Consider the following 17,436-nt stretch of genomic DNA (forward strand, 5'->3'; position numbering starts at 1 on the left):
TCTTGGCAGTGATGAAATAGATAAACTGATAGATGAAATATTTCAAGGCGATCATGTTTTGGCACTGCATCGAGCACCAGATGGTGTGTTCAGAACAGAACATAGCCGTTCCTCTTTCTTCAAAAAGCAGTTTCTGTATGTATCACCTGTTGAAATATTACTGGGGAAAAACAAAAAGAACAAGAATGCCACCTTCCATTATGTACCAATACTAAGTACACTTGAAGCCATGCTGGAGAATGAAGAGGTGATTGCACAGTGTGATAGTATGCTGCCTGAGACTTCTGGCGTCCTGAAAGATTTTACTGATGGAAACATGTTCAAATCTATTCTACTTTACAAGGAGCATCCTGAAGCACTGAAGCTTATACTCTTTCAAGACGCATTTGAGGTCGTGAATCCAATTGGTTCTGCAAAAAAGAAACACAAACTTCTAGCTGTTTATTTAATTCTTGGTAATCTCTATCCATGGAAGAGATACGCAACTCATTCTCTCAAACTGTGCTTGCTCTGCAATGAAAATGATTTTGCACATTTCGGGCAGGCCAAAGTGTTCGCACCCTTGCTCGATGATTTGAAGAAACTGGAAGCTGGCCACTTTATAACTTCGAGAGGAATGCGTTTGTTTGGCACTTTGGTTGCCATCCTTGGAGATAACCTTGGAAGCCACGGAATTGGGGGCTTTGTGGAAAATTTTAGCTCTGCAAGTCACATCTGTAGGTTTTGCGTGGCTGACAGAGCTGACCTATTTTCTCCTAATGCTCTGTCAGGTGTTTCAGAAATCAGAACACCAGCCAATTACAATAGTGCTATATTAGCCCTACAAGCCAGTGGCTCATGTATAGAGAAAGGAGTGAAATTCAATTCCTTATTCAATCAATTGAAGTACTTCCATGTGTGTTCTCCAGGTCTTCCTCCTTGTTTGGCACATGATTTATTCGAGGGCATTGTTTCATTTGACCTCACTTTGTATATTCAGCATTTTGTAACAGTCCTCAAGTGGATCTCTCTACAAGACCTAAATCAGCGCATCAGTTGTTTTCATTTTAAACATGGTGATTTGGCTGACCGACCGTGTGAAGTTCACCTCAAAAAAACGCTAGGAGGCCATGCTGTTCAAAACTGGAACATGTTGCGCTTTCTTCCGTTGTTCCTGCTTGGTTCAATTCAGTCAACTGAAAATCAAATCTGGCAACAAGTTCTTTTGCTTTCTGAGTTTGTCCAGCTTGTTACTGCACATGCAGTCACACTCCCCATGGTTATGAGGCTGCAAGACATTATAGAGGACTACATGACAGGCAGAGCAAATCTCTTCCCTGATGTTGCCATGAAACCTAAGCATCATTACCTGCTTCATTACCCCTTTCTGATTATGCAGTTTGGTCCACTGATAAAAATGTGGACAATGAGATGTGAAACCAAGCACGGCTACTTCCGCAAGTGTGCAAGGAATTGCCAGAATTTCAGAAACCTGACACACACGCTTTCTGAGCGCCATCAGCTTTACCAGGCATATAAGAACACGGGAGAAGGTGTTGATGGCTTAGTCAATGCTTCCTCATTCTCGAGTGAGCTTTGCACACCAGAAATACAAAAAGAAGTACAGGAGGTGATCTCTGACCAAGGAAATATATTATCAGCATGTCAAGCTACTATCCACGGCCTGCTCTACAAACAAGATATGCTTGTCGTTATGAGGCGGGTGGACGGGGCTCCTGTTTTTGGGGAAATCAGGCTTATTCTTGCTAGCAATGACAACCACTTTTTTTTATTAAGGACTGTCCACACAAGATATGAGCCTGCTATGCAGTTCTACAACATTGTCAGCAGTGACGGTCCTTTCAAATGCATGAAGCTTGAAAGCCTCCTTGATTGGACTCCATTAGTGCAGTACAAACTTGCCCGCAACAAGTACCCTGTTGTTGTCTTGAAGCATGCTATATTGGATTTTCCTTGATTTCTTGCTTTTGACAGGTGGAATGGACTTGCAGCAGCATATTTCCAACTGGCTACCGCACCTGGACAATGAAGTGGTGCAACATATTGTACAGAAACTGCTCGACTGTGGCGTTCAGTCAATTGAGCACCTTAAGTATATTGTAGAGGCTGACCTAATCTTCCTGAACGCAGTCACCAGACGCATTCTACTTGAAAAATTCCAGACAGCTGCTTCCCCAGCCGAGCAAGTAAATATTCCACAAGGAAGTGAAGCATCTACAAGCTTGTTATCCCAATCTTTTGATATTCCATGGGATGCATTTTCTCCCGGACTCATAAAAGCTTGTCAAAAGGGCAGGCGCCCACTGAAAAGTGATCTGAATGAAATGGTCAGGATAATAAGTGAAAGGGTGCTTACTTGCTACCAGAAGCCCGGGCGCAAAGAGCTGCGAGCCATTGCGAGTGAAATTGTCAGCAAGTTTCCAAGAACTTTTGAGGACACCCTGAATGGTACCGTCATAGCAACAGGACTGGAAACTCTTCTATGGAAGCTGGAGAATTGTATTAATAACAAAAGAAGGCACAGTTCTCAGAGTACAAAGCGGTGTGTCTCAGAAGCGGAAGAGTTGGCCACAAAAAAGCCGCAACTACAAAAGGACTCTTATGGCTGCGTAGCCTGGCAGCCTGACCTTCCTTTGACGGAAACGGCTGAAACTCAAGAGAAAAAAAGAGAAGAGCTGCAAACCGAATTCAGGCTGGCTTCACCAAACAGTTCTCGGGTCGCCCAGCTAATGAACTATACATATCCATCGCAGAGGAAGATGATCAATGGCAGCAGAAGTGTGCTGATTGTGAGAGAAAACTGGCCGTTCCTCTTCAAAGAAACATACTTGTTTTCACATGTCAGTGTATTGCTAGGGTTCAATGCCTCACAAACATTTGATGATCATGTGAAGACTGTTGGCCGACAGGTTTTTAGGTATGCTCACAGTTTAATTAAGAAGCCAACCGTCAGGGCATGCCTAGAGGAGATTGAAAAAGCCAGAATTGAAACGAAATCAATGACCGTAGAGTACGAAGCCACTCCCCTCCTCCTACTTGCCATCTTCGATGAAGACCGGGAGCTATTCTGCAGTGTAGTCGAGGTAAGCATTGCAGTCTAAGATATGGATCAAATCCGGAGCTGTCCGCTATGGCATCCCTCATAGCTCAAGTGTCAGTTTGGCGTTTTCAGCCCCACATGCAATACTATATTGCAATATCTCTTTTCTACATTACTGTTATTATCTAAAGGTAGCATCATCTAATACGATTAGATAACCCAACATTATCTAAAGCGTTGGTCAAATGTTTAGGGGAATCCCCCAAGGTGGAGTAGATTTGTAATAAGGGAGTAATTACTCATTGGCATCCACCCAAGCGCAGCCATACGGCTACCATAAGCTTGCCGTCCCGGTTAGCTCAATTGGTAGAGCGACTGCTCCGGTGTGGCGGTGGTTCCGGGTTCGAACCCCGGACCAGGACGAATTTTTCTTTAACTACGAAGTTTCTGAGAAAGCTGTATAGCTTTCCTTTGTAGCCGTATGGCTGCGCTTGGGTGGATGCCAATGAGTAATTACTCCCTTATTACAAATCTACTCCACCTTGGGGGATTCCCCTAAACATTTGACCAACACTCTTCCCACTTCGAGTTACTGATCAATTCGCTCTCGCCCTACCATAAGCTTGCCGTCCCGGTTAGCTCAATTGGTAGAGCGACTGCTCCGGTGTGGCGGTGGTTCCGGGTTCGAACCCCGGACCAGGACGAATTTTTCTTTAACTACGAAGTTTCTGAGACAGCTGTATAGCTTTCCTTTGTAGCCGTATGGCTGCGCTTGGGTGGATGCCAATGAGTAATTACTCCCTTATTATCTAAAGCGGCTACAACCAAAAAATGTAGCGGTGATTGCCTCACAGACTAGCCTGTCAATGACGTGGTTAATCCCCTGTGACATTTGAGGGGGCTGGCAGGTGCAAGGTTATTCACTACCGGTCTGCCGGATTAACTGCAGTGCTAGGACAGTCCCTTGACACCACCTGATGGAGGGCCTCTTTTGCTCTTGAAAGGCATTTATGCTTTGTTCTTGGGCTGCATTTGACTAAAATAATGCAGTGTTTATGTATTGTACACAATCCAACACATGTAAATGCCTGTGTAGATTTTTAGGGCTTTAACATGTGGTTGACACTTATTTGTTTACAATCCAAAGCATTTCACCACGCATTGTTGGGAAAAATAAGAGCCTGAGCGCAGAAATGCCTTATTTATACTTATGCTTCGCTACATGCTTATTTGTAACTGGCTTAAAGTTGCAGCTTTCACGTGGTGCTACTTTAGTAGACAATTCTTATACACATTTAACTCTCTCTTACACCAGGAATCTGCCAGTGATGATGACATCGGGGACGTGCCATGTTCTCCTTTCATCATTGCAAAAGGTATAATCCTCTGTGGTGTCACACTCGGCCGAGTATTCCTGATTTAAAACTTGTTTTGTGCAGGAGGCAGTTTCCTTACGGCGAAGAACTTCACTGTATCCATCGACACCTTGCCAGTTATGCATGCAACCAACCCGTGCCAGGCTTTCAAGCTGATGTTTCTGGCACACTTCGCTTTCAATGTTGTGTACCCCAAAGAAACAAGCCTCTGCTTAGAGTTCACACAGCGGTAAGTACTTATCTCACTTGTTAACTGAGTTGTGATAATCTTTCTGGTTTTGGTTTGGCACTTCTCGCATAAGCAGTGATGATCATAGTTATAGGTAAGCAATCTTCAAAAAGTAAGAAAATTTTTACTGAACCCAGACAACTAATCAGCTATGGAATGAAATTTTGTTGCTGCTGCTGCTGCTTGTTACTGCAGCTGGTAAAATAGCGCTCTAAAGAAATATGTAGAAAGGAAAGACAGATAAAACTATTTTTTCTGGAATTGATCTTCAACCACTTCTTCACAGATTATGGCTGTACTACCTGATTTGCATGGTGCCCAGTTACTAATATGAAAGGCCTGGAGAGGGTGGTACTATATTGCATCTGAGATTTTGTAGCAGTGTATGGCTATTTTGGTGGAAGTTATACACACTGCTTGCTCACAGGGGTCATAGGTATTTGGCCAGGGCAGCACAGGACCTGGGGGAGAGATTTTGCTGAAGAGTGAACATGTGCACGCAATGCCAGTAACCCTTTTGTCGCCATGTAACCATCCATTGTTTATGGATAGATTTGAATGTGTCACCATGTAGATTTGATGGATTTGATAAGTCATAGGTGGTACTTCGCAGAAATTGTCAGCATTCTTTCGCTATTTGTAAGTATGAGGACTTGTGTTCTTGTAAGTGTGAGACAAACTTTCTGATGGTTTGATCGTATTTTCACTACAGCTGCTGGGGCTTCTTTGTTCTTGAGCTCTGGCAGCTGACGTGGTTCTGACATTATTTGGAGAGTATGCTATAGCTACGATTCGGACATTCTGGCTTGTATATATATGGGTGTGTTCAGATAAGAACGGTAATCGAGGCCCCATGACCATTTTTTGTTTTCAATTAAATTTTTACATGTGATGAGCAAATGTGTCCACGCAAAGGAATGAACCTTAGTTTTGCAAGAAAATTCATAGCCTTCTTTGGAAAACATCGCATATCACAAGAGGTGGAGAATGTCATCTTTCTCCATTTCGGAAAGTTGCAAGTTTGGGGCCCTTCTGCATGCACCATAATTTTTGTCACGCATGAGTATTTTCTTAGTTAATCCTTAGCACCTTGACTGTACTCTTGCAAACATTAGATAACATTTTGTTTTTTTCCTTCTTCTTCCGGCAAAAAATCATGAACTTTTCTCAAGAACGGCAAAAAAAGGCACTTTTCAGCGCAACCGTTATGCAAGATGTGTTGAGATATCACCGCTGAATTTTTTTCTCAGTATTTCCCAGTTACTTTTCCTCATTTGAGGTGAATTTCGTAATTCTGGACTGGTAAGTTTTTTCTCTATAGTATGTAAAAATTGACAAAATTTCAAATAGCTAAAAAAGCGGCAAGTTTGCTGTGGATTTGAAAAAAAAACATCTTTGTTATTCCTAAAAATTTCCCTGAACACTCCTCTGTACCTCGTAAGTATAACATACTAAAATGGTCTGTAGTATATTGTTTGAAATTGAAAAATAAATACAAAATAGAGTTCATGTTTTCCATGTTTTCAGTCTTTAGTATTGCGTAGTATTCTGTTTTATGAAGCGCAAGCATCAGAACATGGATATAGTACTGAATCTAAGTGGCTAAATTTGAAACGATGCAGTTTCTGAGTTCATAGGTGTAATTTCATAGTGTGTATTTTCCTATAATGAAAGATTTCATGGTCCTACTTGCTTTGCATATTCTTTTAACACAATGACTTATATGGCTCGAGGCATATTATAGCACGTGCTTTTAGGACCAACTTGTTTCATGGCTTTTAACATCCCAAAGCAATTCAGGCCATGGGAGATGTCGTAGTGGAGGGCTCTGGAAATTTCGACCACCTGTGGTTCTTTAATGTGTACTGACATCGCACAGTACATGGGTGCCTTGCATTTTGCTTCCATCGAAACATGGCCGCCGTGGCTGAGATCGAACCCGTATTCCTCGGGCTGAGCAGTCCAGTGCCCTAACCGCTGAGCGACAAAGGCGGGGTTAACTTGTGTTTATTGGGAGTTTACATAAGAATTCAATGCGCCCGTCGCTACTCTAAAGAAGCCTTTATTGAGCTACCTCCGCTACAGAAAACAGCCGCGCTTGGCAGCCGCTCCGAAGCTACATAATGCCTCGCGAAATCCGAAAGTTGATAGCACCACACGTCCTTTCAAGAATGTTCCCAGCTGCTGACAGTGCTACCACGCACCCTCACTGTGCTAGATTTGCAGGTAATCATTCCTCAGGCAACAAGATGTGTTATTCAAAAAGCAAAGAAGTTGGTGTATGAAAAAGGCATGTGGTCAACAGAGGAAAGATTCACGAGATATAAGCAAAAGCATGGTGATATCAACGCGGTTTTAGAGTATTACATTATGGATGCACTCGATCGCTCCAGACAAATTCTGAACACTAAATATATGCCATAAGAATGGAGAAGGAAGGTGAGAAGGAATTAGTACTTAAACACTTCATGATCCGGTCCTCGCGAGAAGCTTACCGTCTTTGCAAGCTAGCTCACCCTGCCAGCCATGTCCGCCTCATAAAATTTCATATCCTTGTGAACTAAGTGGCTGAAACGCTCGCTGCAGTGGCACGTGCTATGCTAACTTTGAGGTGTGCCTTGAGGGACTGCAGGACGCGTCCAGAAGGTCCCTTTCTCCTGAAGATGTGCAGTCTCTGTGCATGCCAAGAACCTACTCCTTGTTTCCTCAGGAATTCTTGGCACTGCAAACAAGATGGAGTTTTACTTGCAAAATATCTGAAATGAGCAGTGACGACGAGGGGCTCACTGCCACATTGGAATCCGATGAGCTATATAGTTAAAAAAAAAACTGACACCTTTACCATTTATGACGGAATTTGAAAGAATGACCATTGGATGGATTACCTACGTCTATGAGATGTGTACAAGGAAGGGCTATACATGAAGAAAAGCACAGCTGGAAGACTGTGCTGTTCTGCATTTTGATTTCGCCAAAAACAGGAGAGTTTTGCTTCCAGACGCAGTAAAAGCATACCATTGGCAAAAAGTCAGCTTCTTTACCTTCGTTGTCATGGCAAGAATATTGGCGGGGATCTGTGCTGCTATTTTCGACAATGTGTATCATGCCTCAGCTCTTGCATGCTTGGCTCTGTCAGAAATAAAGGCCACCTCAAGGACAATGCGCCTATCTGCACAAAGGTAATTTATGTATGCGACGAGGCTCCGTTCACTTAAAGAATAAATTCGTCTCATGAGATACAACGCACATTGTCAGGAGGCAAAATGGATGTTTTATGCTACTGGGCACTGTAAAATTACTTCTACGGCTTTGGTGGCTTAGTAAAACAATGAGCAGCACACCACAACCTGCGAGCGCCTTCAAGTCAGGCCATACAAATAGCCAGCGGCTTTGTAGGCACGATTCAAGAAACACTCAAGGATATTATCGTTCTGGAGCTTCCGCCAATCAAGCTTACAGCCTCCCAAGAGAAAAAGAAGGAAGAGTGGAAAGCGGCAAGGAATGTGCATAGAGTTAGATGCTCCACATCTAGAAGTGCATTCAGTCAAATGAAGGCAGCGCTTGCTACGTGGATTCGACCACTGTTAGGAGTGGAAGAGAGGTTTTGGCTTCGTGCTGCACAATATACTGCGCAAATGTCGCACAAACTGCTGCCTTTATTTTTTTTCCCAAAAAGTCCTACAGTGCTGCCTTATTACACGAGCACACGGAAAGGCACGGTAGGGCGGGTGCTCACTCCATGTTTAATTGATTGCGTCCTGTCATGTATTTCTGTCTGCTTGTCTAAAAAGTAGCACTGATTGACATGCCAGAAAAAGAAACGCATCAGCAACTGGCCCCACCATGTCTTTTCTTAATGGAACCTTTATTTCTTGTTTACGCTTTTCTTTACTTACAACCTGTACATAAAGCGGCACCATATTTAGAATTGCGTTCCGACTTATACTTGTCCTGAATAGGAACTGAAAATAAAATAGTACCCACAGAAGAAAAGACATTTTGTCTCCAGTGCACCTTAAAGGGACACTGAGGAGAGCACTATTAATATTTTTTTTATAGTAAAATCCGATAGTTCGGCATGTCATGGCTTTGTTGCCACTTGGCCAGCAGCGAAAGATGCATTTATTTCTAAGAAATTTGGATTCGAAGTTGAAAAAATTTTTCCCGCCGCTCTGATTCAAACTTGGGATTCGTCTATGACGACAGAGGACTAAGAGACGTGAAACATGGCGTGCACATGACGTAACGCAGACTCCGTGATTTCTGGCTGCCAGCAGTGCGGCCTAGCAGCAGCCGAAAAGAAAGCTACCGCCGGCCGCACGTTGAAGGCATCTATCGGCTATTGCGGCCGTCGCTACAGTCGCTTCGATTACGTTTGCACTGGCGTTTTGCCAGCGTTACGATGGATCTCGTTCTCGAAGTCGTCAACGAAGTTCTCGCAAATAGACACCTTTAGCATACCGTGTACCTTGTTACCGCTAGCGGAATACCGGGAGCCCGCCTACCGCCGGAAAACAGGCGCTGATTTGTCCCGATGCTTCAGGAGCGCGCGTAGCAGCCGGGCACGTGGCGCCATCTGGCGACGTCAAGGAGATTTGCGCATGCATTGGCTGCGCCTCAGTGATGCATGGTTTCTCGGTTCCTGGTGTTGCTAGAACCATTCGTTCTAGCAACACTGTTTTGTTCTATGATCTCATCACGCTTGTACTTGCGAGTTTGGCCTGTGGCGGCGATACCTGCATTTTGGTTCTCGCTCTTTTCTACGTTACAAGAGCTTTGTTGTCAGTATGAGTGGCGTTTTTGTAATCAGGAGCTGGTATTCTGTCGATACAAGCCAACTTCAATTTCTCCTCAGTGTCCCTTTAAGAATGATTTAACCCCGAGGTGTTAGATGTAGATTTCTTCCAAAACCACTAGAATATTCATTCTTATATGAAGTAACGAAGAGTCTAGTATCAATAGAACATTTATTCTATACCAAAGCACCCGACAATGTAGAAAATATGGAGTACGCCAAATGTTCGGCCAACATTGGGTAATTCCCGAGAAATTCCTCAAAATAGTGAATTTACGTATTACGATTGCAAAAACAAGCTGCAAAAAATTTAAAATGATTTTGATATTAAACGAGGTAAATTGTTACCTCATTTGGTCTGTGTCCAGTTTAATATCTGATGGATATGCTTTGTAAGAGAGAATACTACGCAATACTAAAGAATGCGAACATGCCCTCAGTTATGTATTTACTTTCACAATTAAAACAATATGCTAGAAGGCATTCTTAGTATGTTATACTTACGAGGTACTGAGGAGTGCTTAGAGAATGCTAAAGAAAATCGAAAATGATGTTTTTTTTAATCCACTGCAAACCTGCCGCTTTTTTGGCATTTCTGAATTTTTGCCAATTTTGAGGCGCTATAGAGAAAACACTTACTGGTCCAGAATTAAGAAATTCACCTCAAATGAGGACAATCAACTGGGGAATACTGAGAAAAAGATTCAGCGGGGATATCTCAATACATTTTGTTGTAAATTGTTGTCTAATGTTTGCAAAAGTACAGTCAAGGTGCTAAAGATTAACTAAGGAACTATTTATGCGTGACAAAAACTATGGTGCATGCCGGAGGGCCCCAAACTTGCAACTTTCCGAGATGGAGAAAGATGACATTCTCCACCTCTTGTAACATGTGATATTTTCCCAAGAAAACTACAGTGTTTGTTGCAAAACCAAGGTTCATTTCTTTGTGAAGACATATTTGCCCATCACATAAAAAAATTTAATTGAAAACAAAAAACGGTCATGGGACCTCGATTACCATTCTATCTGAACGCACCCATATATATATATTTTCATAATTCAATCTTTTCTCGTGTTTTTTTTTCAGAAGGCAGCTTTTGTTTTTATTGGTAAACATTATTTCATATGGACTGCTAGTTTTTTCAGCAAAATCTTGTGTAACTTGTGTGAAGTACAAAGTCACTTAGAGTATGTCTTGACGTTTTTGTCAGTATGAGCAGTCAGTTTAGTACCAGTTAAAGCACCTATGCCTGCATATTTAGAGCTGAGCTTGTAGAAGGAAGGGCTGCCACCACAAAAGAAAATGAGCTGGATGCTGAATGCTGAAGCAGTCAGACTAAAATGCTAGTGGAAGTCTACTAAAATTTGCGTAGTCACATTATCAGTTGATTGAAAAAATGGGAGGTGCATCATGTCTGCATATTGAATGAGTGGCAGAACTTCCACTGAAGCATCGTTGAAAGAAAAAACTGGTAATGGCGCAAGAAACGGGGACACAGAAGGCACACAAAACACAGGACTGACGCCAACTCAGACTTGAGTATCTTGCAGACGCACCTGACGTGCCCCCAAGATGGCTGCAGAACACAGAATAGTGACTGAACCTCCAAGGGAACTATTTTTTGGTTCAAGCAGTACGAGACCACTCGAGACTGGCACGTTGCGACGGCAATCAGGTTGAGACACGTAATGCAAGGTTCGGTGCGGAAGCTTCGAAAGAGGAAAGGGCCCATTGTGGGAGAAATATGGTCAAGTAAAACTCTAGTTTTTTCTTTCAACATGAACCAACTCGCCCAAACTAGAGTTTTACTTGACCATATTTCTCCCACAATGGGCCCTTTCCTCTTTCGAAGCTTCCGCACCGAACCTGCCATTACATGTCTCAACCTGATTGCCATCTCAATGTGCCAGTCTCAAGTGGTCTCGTACTGCTTGAACCAAAAAATAGTTCCCTTGGAGGTTCAGTCACTATTCTGTGTTCTGCAGCCAACTTGGGGGCACGTCAGGTGCGTCTGCAAGATACTCAAGTCTGAGTTGGCGTCAATCCTGTCTTTTGTGTGCCTTCTGTGTCCCCGTTTCTTGCGCCATCACCAGTTTTTTTCTTTCAACACGAACCAACTCTCCCAAACTTGAGTTTTACTTGAAGCATCGTGGTAGCCAGAACGTGACCCCTTTTCTTCACGCTCATGCATGGCTTCAGGTCACTTTCCTTGCTCTTACTTCAGCGAGTATCAATGAGGAATCTTGAAAAATGAGGAAAAACACAATGACACCAGCAAAAAAAGGTGAAACATAGTGGTAGCACTTTCACTACAGCGCATTATGGAGCCCATGCACCTTGCATAGGGTGGTGACAAATTTTTCTTGTTGCATTTCAGCATTTGTGCTGTCGTCAGTATTATGACCTAAAGACGATACTGGCTTTCCCATGGCATTCCCACTTCTTTTGAAACCGTTATTTAGCTCATGAAGATGATGCTTTAGTCTTCCATGCTCCGCTCTTAATAGTGCCTACAGAAAAGACAGCATAGCAAAATTTTGAAAGCGTTAAAATGGGTGACAGTGGAATTGAAACCTTTTTCCGGTTGGTAATATAGAAGAATATACCAGCATTATATTTATCATCACGGATTGAATTTCTTTGGAGGAGAAATTCTAGAGGCCTGTGTACTGTGCGATGTCAGTGCACGTTAAAGAACCCCAGGTGGTCGAAATTTCCAGAGCCCTCCACTACGGCGTCTCTCATAGCCTCAGTCGCTTAGGGACGTTAAACCCCATAAACCAAACCATCACGGATTCCTTCTGTACCTAAGTATTACAGTGCCTTGGCTGAAAACTGGCGTGAAGGTCTGGCATACCACTTTTCTTCGTACACATGGGCAAAAGTTGAGTGGGGCGAAACAGCTATTGTCAGCATGAACTGAACTTGTTCAGCTTAAACAGCAGGCTGTGCGAAGTTAGCCTGGCTAGATCAGGTTAGTTTTAACCTTACTATGATAATTAATTTTTTTCCTGTACATTAAAAAGGGCTCTTTCCATCTTTTCTGTTTTCTTTGAAAACTGTCACAACGCACCAGCAATTCTAGCACTTCGGCTTTCTTTTTCTTTCATAAATTGTCTTGCTTAGAACTGCGCACAAGGCAAGGCAAGACAGCTTGTTTGGAGAGTTCGTTAGCACAGTCCATGACTACAATGCAAGAGGCAGGACAGGAGACTGGGGGAAGCAAATGAATTTCAAAATAAAAACAAACACTGCCGACATAATGCCAGGCACAGGAAATTAAATCTGTTTCTAAGTTGCCAGAACACTGCACAAAATTATTGTCTAGATTTATGCACATAGCAACAATGGTAGCACTACAACCATTCTCTACAAAATCATTCCAATTTTCTGTGCCCATTTTCTTTTGCCATTCAGAATTGAAAACATTTGTTTTGTCCACAACAAGTTTTTCTTATGACGAGTAAATATGGGCTCACAGTCCAAAATCCTGTGCTTCAAAAGGTGATGATTAGCACAATGCCTAGTCTACATTTGGTTTGTAATTAATGCCTAAAATCAAGCAGTACCACTTTGCAGTGGCAACCACTGGGTGCCTAAAAGAAGCACTAGTTATAATGAAAATCTCACAGAGCAGAGTATGCACAAGGGAGAAATGGTGCACACATTATTTCCTACCACCATTAACGGCAATACAGCTTGACACAGTCAGATGTGTTCCAATTCAGATAATACAAAGGGCGTCCTGAAGGCAGTTTTAAGTTCGATAGAACAAACCAGCACAACTGAGACGGGACAAGGGCTAAGCCGTGAACTGACAAAGCTCTGTAAGCACAACTGTCCTCCCTTACCCCTTTCCCTTCTGCTGCAGCAAAGCTTATGGGTGGAATGAATGTCATTTAGATGGTCCTGCCTGCAACAAACGACGCCTGAAACTATGCCACGTCTGTAAGCACATGCACTCTTTGCAACCCTCTGTAGCAGCGAGTTATACAATTATTTTGGCGAGCTTCAGGCATACATATTGTCTCCCTCATTTTGAAGAGCACTGGAAATGTCTGTTCTGAAGGTCAAGGGACAGAGGGAGGGTGGGTAGAGGATGGGAGGGTGTAGGATGACACCCACAGGGCAACTCAACATCCCCATCTTGGTGACGTCTTGTGCAATTGCACCAGTCACCCTCCCCTAAGGCTGGCATGGCTCCCACCTGTCGGAGAAAGGTTCACTGCTAATGGAAAGTTTGGGTTTTTTCTCTTGCGTATTTTGATTTGCATTCATTTCAGCATGAATTGTTAGGCACTGTGACTATAGCTGGATACAGCTGAAGAATGCACCGGCAAATGCCCCTAAAAACCAATGGTGTCGACTGATTCTCATGACTTCATGGTTAATTCCCATGCACTTGCTAATCCTTCACACCTGCTGGCAAAGGGAAAGGATTAACCACAGATTAGCCAAAATAACCACGACATCATAATGGTTGGTTGGTGCCATCAGCTGGAAGACTCCCTTTCAGCGGTATCTGAGCCTACAGTCTTGAGCTGTATACTATACAGGATAACCTATGCATCCAGCATTGTATATTGTGGTGGCACACGCATCGCTATGTGCTGTCTGAATAAATTGGCTCCTCAGTTAATTACGTGAGGATTGCTGATGAAAGATACAGCATTGTTATTGCTGCATTTGACATGAAGCTTTCTTTATGGATGCGCTGTAAGCCACACATAGTTCTTCCAAAGTGCATCTGTAGGGGGAAGTAAATGTGGAAGGAGTGAGGAGCCCAGGATGCTGTACAGACACGCTCAGCTGTGTTGACTAGCCTCGAGGACAGCTAAGCATGATAGTGAAAGTACCTTTTCCTTGCAGCCCAGTTCAAACTGAGTGTAAGCCAGGATACTGAAAAAGGCTGTTAATACTTGCATTATTGAGGCCTGCATGTTAACCGTACTAATGGCGTCTGGAGATAATGCTACAGCACTGAAAATGTGCGACTTCCAATGCTCAACCAGAAGTTTTATTTGAAGCTATTGCTTAATTTTGTTTTGATTCTGCCTACAGAGAATATTTTGTATGCAGCAGGCACTTTATTCTGGGACAGTGGAAGCTGTGTGCAGATGTGAGAGGGTAATGTCACATTCCCTTAACAGCGTGCTCTGCAGCACTAGACATCATTTTAGACTCACATATCACTAGTGGGGCATTAGTAATAACAATCCTCTGCTCAGTTCTGCTAATTCCAGCTTCACTAAAATGTGCATATCCCTTGTCACGCATCTAGATCTTTGTAAAAACAGAGAACGCAATTATGTACTGCAAACTTATTACCTGTCAAAAAAGATTTTTGCTCATGGCTGTACTTTTGGGTGACACAAAATAGGCATGCTGATGATTCGGCCTGTGTATTTGTAGACATTGCTGCCCTGGTGTCAGAGAGCGCTTTGAAGGAACATTGAATGCAAACTTAAGTTGACCTTTGTCAACAGGTTACTGTGGTCTTATTGCAAAGAGACTGAAGCGGTGCTTTTATAAGCTACTTAAAATGAAGAAACAAAGTACAGGTGTTGTCATAGTTGCCTCATTTTCTAAGAGTAGACTGCAGTCTATTGACAAGTCAGATTTCTGAGTGCGGATCACAAGGCCCTAAGGAGCCCCGCAACTAACTTCAAAATGTGGTCATGAAGTTCTTTTCGGCGCACATGCCACAATTTGAATGGAGTGACCGGAAAATTTTTCAGTTTAGTTTTCTCAGCAATAAATGCATTTTTTTGCTGTTACCCAGACATCAGCAAATTGGGAAAGTGCAGACAAAGTGGATTTTTCCCGAGAACAACAGGTTGCATGGCGTTGTTTTTGCAACCCTTTAAAACCTAGTGATGGAGTTCAGTGAGCAGCTTTCACGCAAGTAACAAAGCAGTAACAAAGCACTATGATCATTAAAAACCTTATTAAAGTGAATATTTAGAAAAGGTTCATTTTGGCTTGAAGTCTTGTTTTGTACTGAATACTAAAGATTACTGAATACATTCACTAGTGCACATGATGAAACTGAAATGTGGGCTTCAAAGGATTAAATTTTTGGGGGGAGGAAGGGTGCAGTCTTCTCGCAATGTTTATTATTTCTTTGAAGACAATATAGATATTCTCACTGTCCAAAGAGTAACAATGCTCTGCCCTTGCTTCAGGACCATTGCCGCTGTGAACCCTGTCCGGGGAACCAAGGCAGAGCGCTCAAAGAAGAAGCAACACTGCCTCTCTCCAAAGGTTGCTTCCCTCATCACATCGCTGCAAGACTTTGACTTTTGATTTTCCTGATATTCGACAGTTTTTTAAATCAATATTTTATGTTTACGCGGTGTGATAAAGCTTTGACTTTTGATTTTCCTGAAATTCGAGTTTTTTAAATCAATATTTTATGTTTACGCGGTGTGATAAAGCAAACAGCCTGTGGCATGCTTTATCATGCAGTACTAGCATCAAGCAAGCCACAATTTGCCCAAGGAGCCTTGCTTATACGTATACTTGCTGTTAGTTAAGTGACTGGCTGTATTACTTGTAGTGTTCATTCTATTGTACCATATTACTGTTTTCATTTTTAAAGTTGTTGCAGTCACAAGATTGAATGCTTACAGTTACACTGTGATAATGCAAACAGCCCATGGCATGCCTTATGTCCTGCTGCTTGCATCTTGCTGCTTAATGTAGTACTAGTCTCAGGCGCAAGCCACAGTTTACCTAAGACACTTTTTTTATGTACATTTTTATTACATTGTAGTGACTGATTGTATTCAATGTAAAACTACTTTCTGCATTGTATTGATTGTAATCTATTACTATTTTCATTTTTATATTGTAGTCACAAGAGTGTATGTACTATGTATCGCGTGTTGTGGAAATAAACACGCCCTGTAAAATGCTTCTTTCAGATAAACGGGCACATTGTTCGACCTCAAATTTAGCATAGAAATGGCATTTGGTCGGCAGAATTGTTTAATACCACGTTTGCTTGGGGTACTTACCTGATTCGAACAGAATAAGTCAGATATTCACATCGTCTGCGGCGACGACGAAGGAAATTAAGCTGCTCTGTCAGCTATCGCACCTGTGGCACCATCTCGTTTGTTGGTCGTGAAGAATCAGCAAAGGAGGGGGTTCGGGGGGTTTGAAGTCGCTCTTTCAACTGGTTTTTTGTGAGCATTAAAAAACTAGTTGAAAGAGCGACTTCAAACCCCCCGAATCCCCCTCCTTTGCTGATTCTTCATGACGAACAAACGAGATGGCACAACCGGTGCAATAGCTGACAGAGAGCAGCTTAATTTCCTTCGTCGTCGCCGCAGACGATGTGAATATCTGACTTATTCTGTTCGAATCAGGTAAGTACCCCAAGCAAACGTGGTATTAAACAATTCTGCCGACCAAATGCCATTTCTATGCGAAATTTGAGGTCGAACAATGCGCCCGTTTAGCTGAAAGAAGCATTTTACAAGGCGTGTTTATTTCCACAACACGCGATATGGGGAACCAATGTTTTATGGTTACACTGATAAGTCAAACAGCTTGTGGCATGCCTTATGTCCTGTTGCTTCTATCTCCCTGCTTCATGCCGTACTAGTGTCAGCCAAGACTCAATTTCCCCAAGATACCTTATTTATGCGTATACTTGCTGTTACACTTTAGTGGCTGGTTGTATGAATTTCAACACTATCTATATTGTATGTGTTACTATTTTCTTTTTAAATTTATTGTACTCTCAAGATTGGACGCACTAAGTAGAGTAAAAAATGTTTTGCAGTTACAGTGTGATAAGGCAAACAGCCCGTGGCATGCCTTATGTCCTGTTGCTGGCATCTTGCTGCTTAATGCAGCACTAGTCGTGAGCAAAGCACATTTTTCGAATACACTCTCCTTTTGCCTATGCTTGCCATTACTTTAGTGATTGGTTGTGTTCATTGTTCAGGTATTATTACTTTGCGTCGTATTCATTGTATTGTA

At 42.5% G+C, this 17,436-nt stretch overlaps 1 protein-coding gene across 1 annotated transcript; it reads left to right on the forward strand.

Annotated features, from left to right (window-relative positions):
• The first annotated feature begins 1,278 nt into the window (after positions 1–1,278).
• Positions 1,279–16,340, forward strand: LOC149326948 (uncharacterized). Its single transcript, XM_089563715.1, has 4 exons — positions 1,279–3,083; positions 4,356–4,416; positions 4,480–4,645; positions 15,630–16,340. Exons 1-4 carry the CDS (start codon positions 1,935–1,937, stop codon positions 15,748–15,750), a joined length of 1,497 nt encoding a protein of 498 aa, XP_089419841.1. The 5' UTR covers positions 1,279–1,934; the 3' UTR covers positions 15,751–16,340.
• The last annotated feature ends 1,096 nt before the right edge of the window (positions 16,341–17,436 follow it).

The sequence above is a fragment of the Amblyomma mixtum genome, chromosome 10 (genome assembly GCF_055824585.1).
Source record: "Amblyomma mixtum isolate Tamu chromosome 10, ASM5582458v1, whole genome shotgun sequence".
NCBI classification, from domain to species: domain Eukaryota; kingdom Metazoa; phylum Arthropoda; class Arachnida; order Ixodida; family Ixodidae; genus Amblyomma; species Amblyomma mixtum.

What these genes read in the sequence shown, in the direction of transcription:
- LOC149326948 (XM_089563715.1), top strand. Translation starts at nt 1,935, where the DNA reads ATGCTATATTGGATTTTCCTTGATTTCTTGCTTTTGACAGGTGGAATG. An exon ending in TCCTTTCATCATTGCAAAAG is followed by an intron (nt 4,417 to 4,479) that starts GTATAATCCTCT and finishes TGTTTTGTGCAG; the next exon opens with GAGGCAGTTTCCTTACGGCG. An exon ending in TGCTTAGAGTTCACACAGCG is followed by an intron (nt 4,646 to 15,629) that starts GTAAGTACTTAT and finishes CCCTTGCTTCAG; the next exon opens with GACCATTGCCGCTGTGAACC.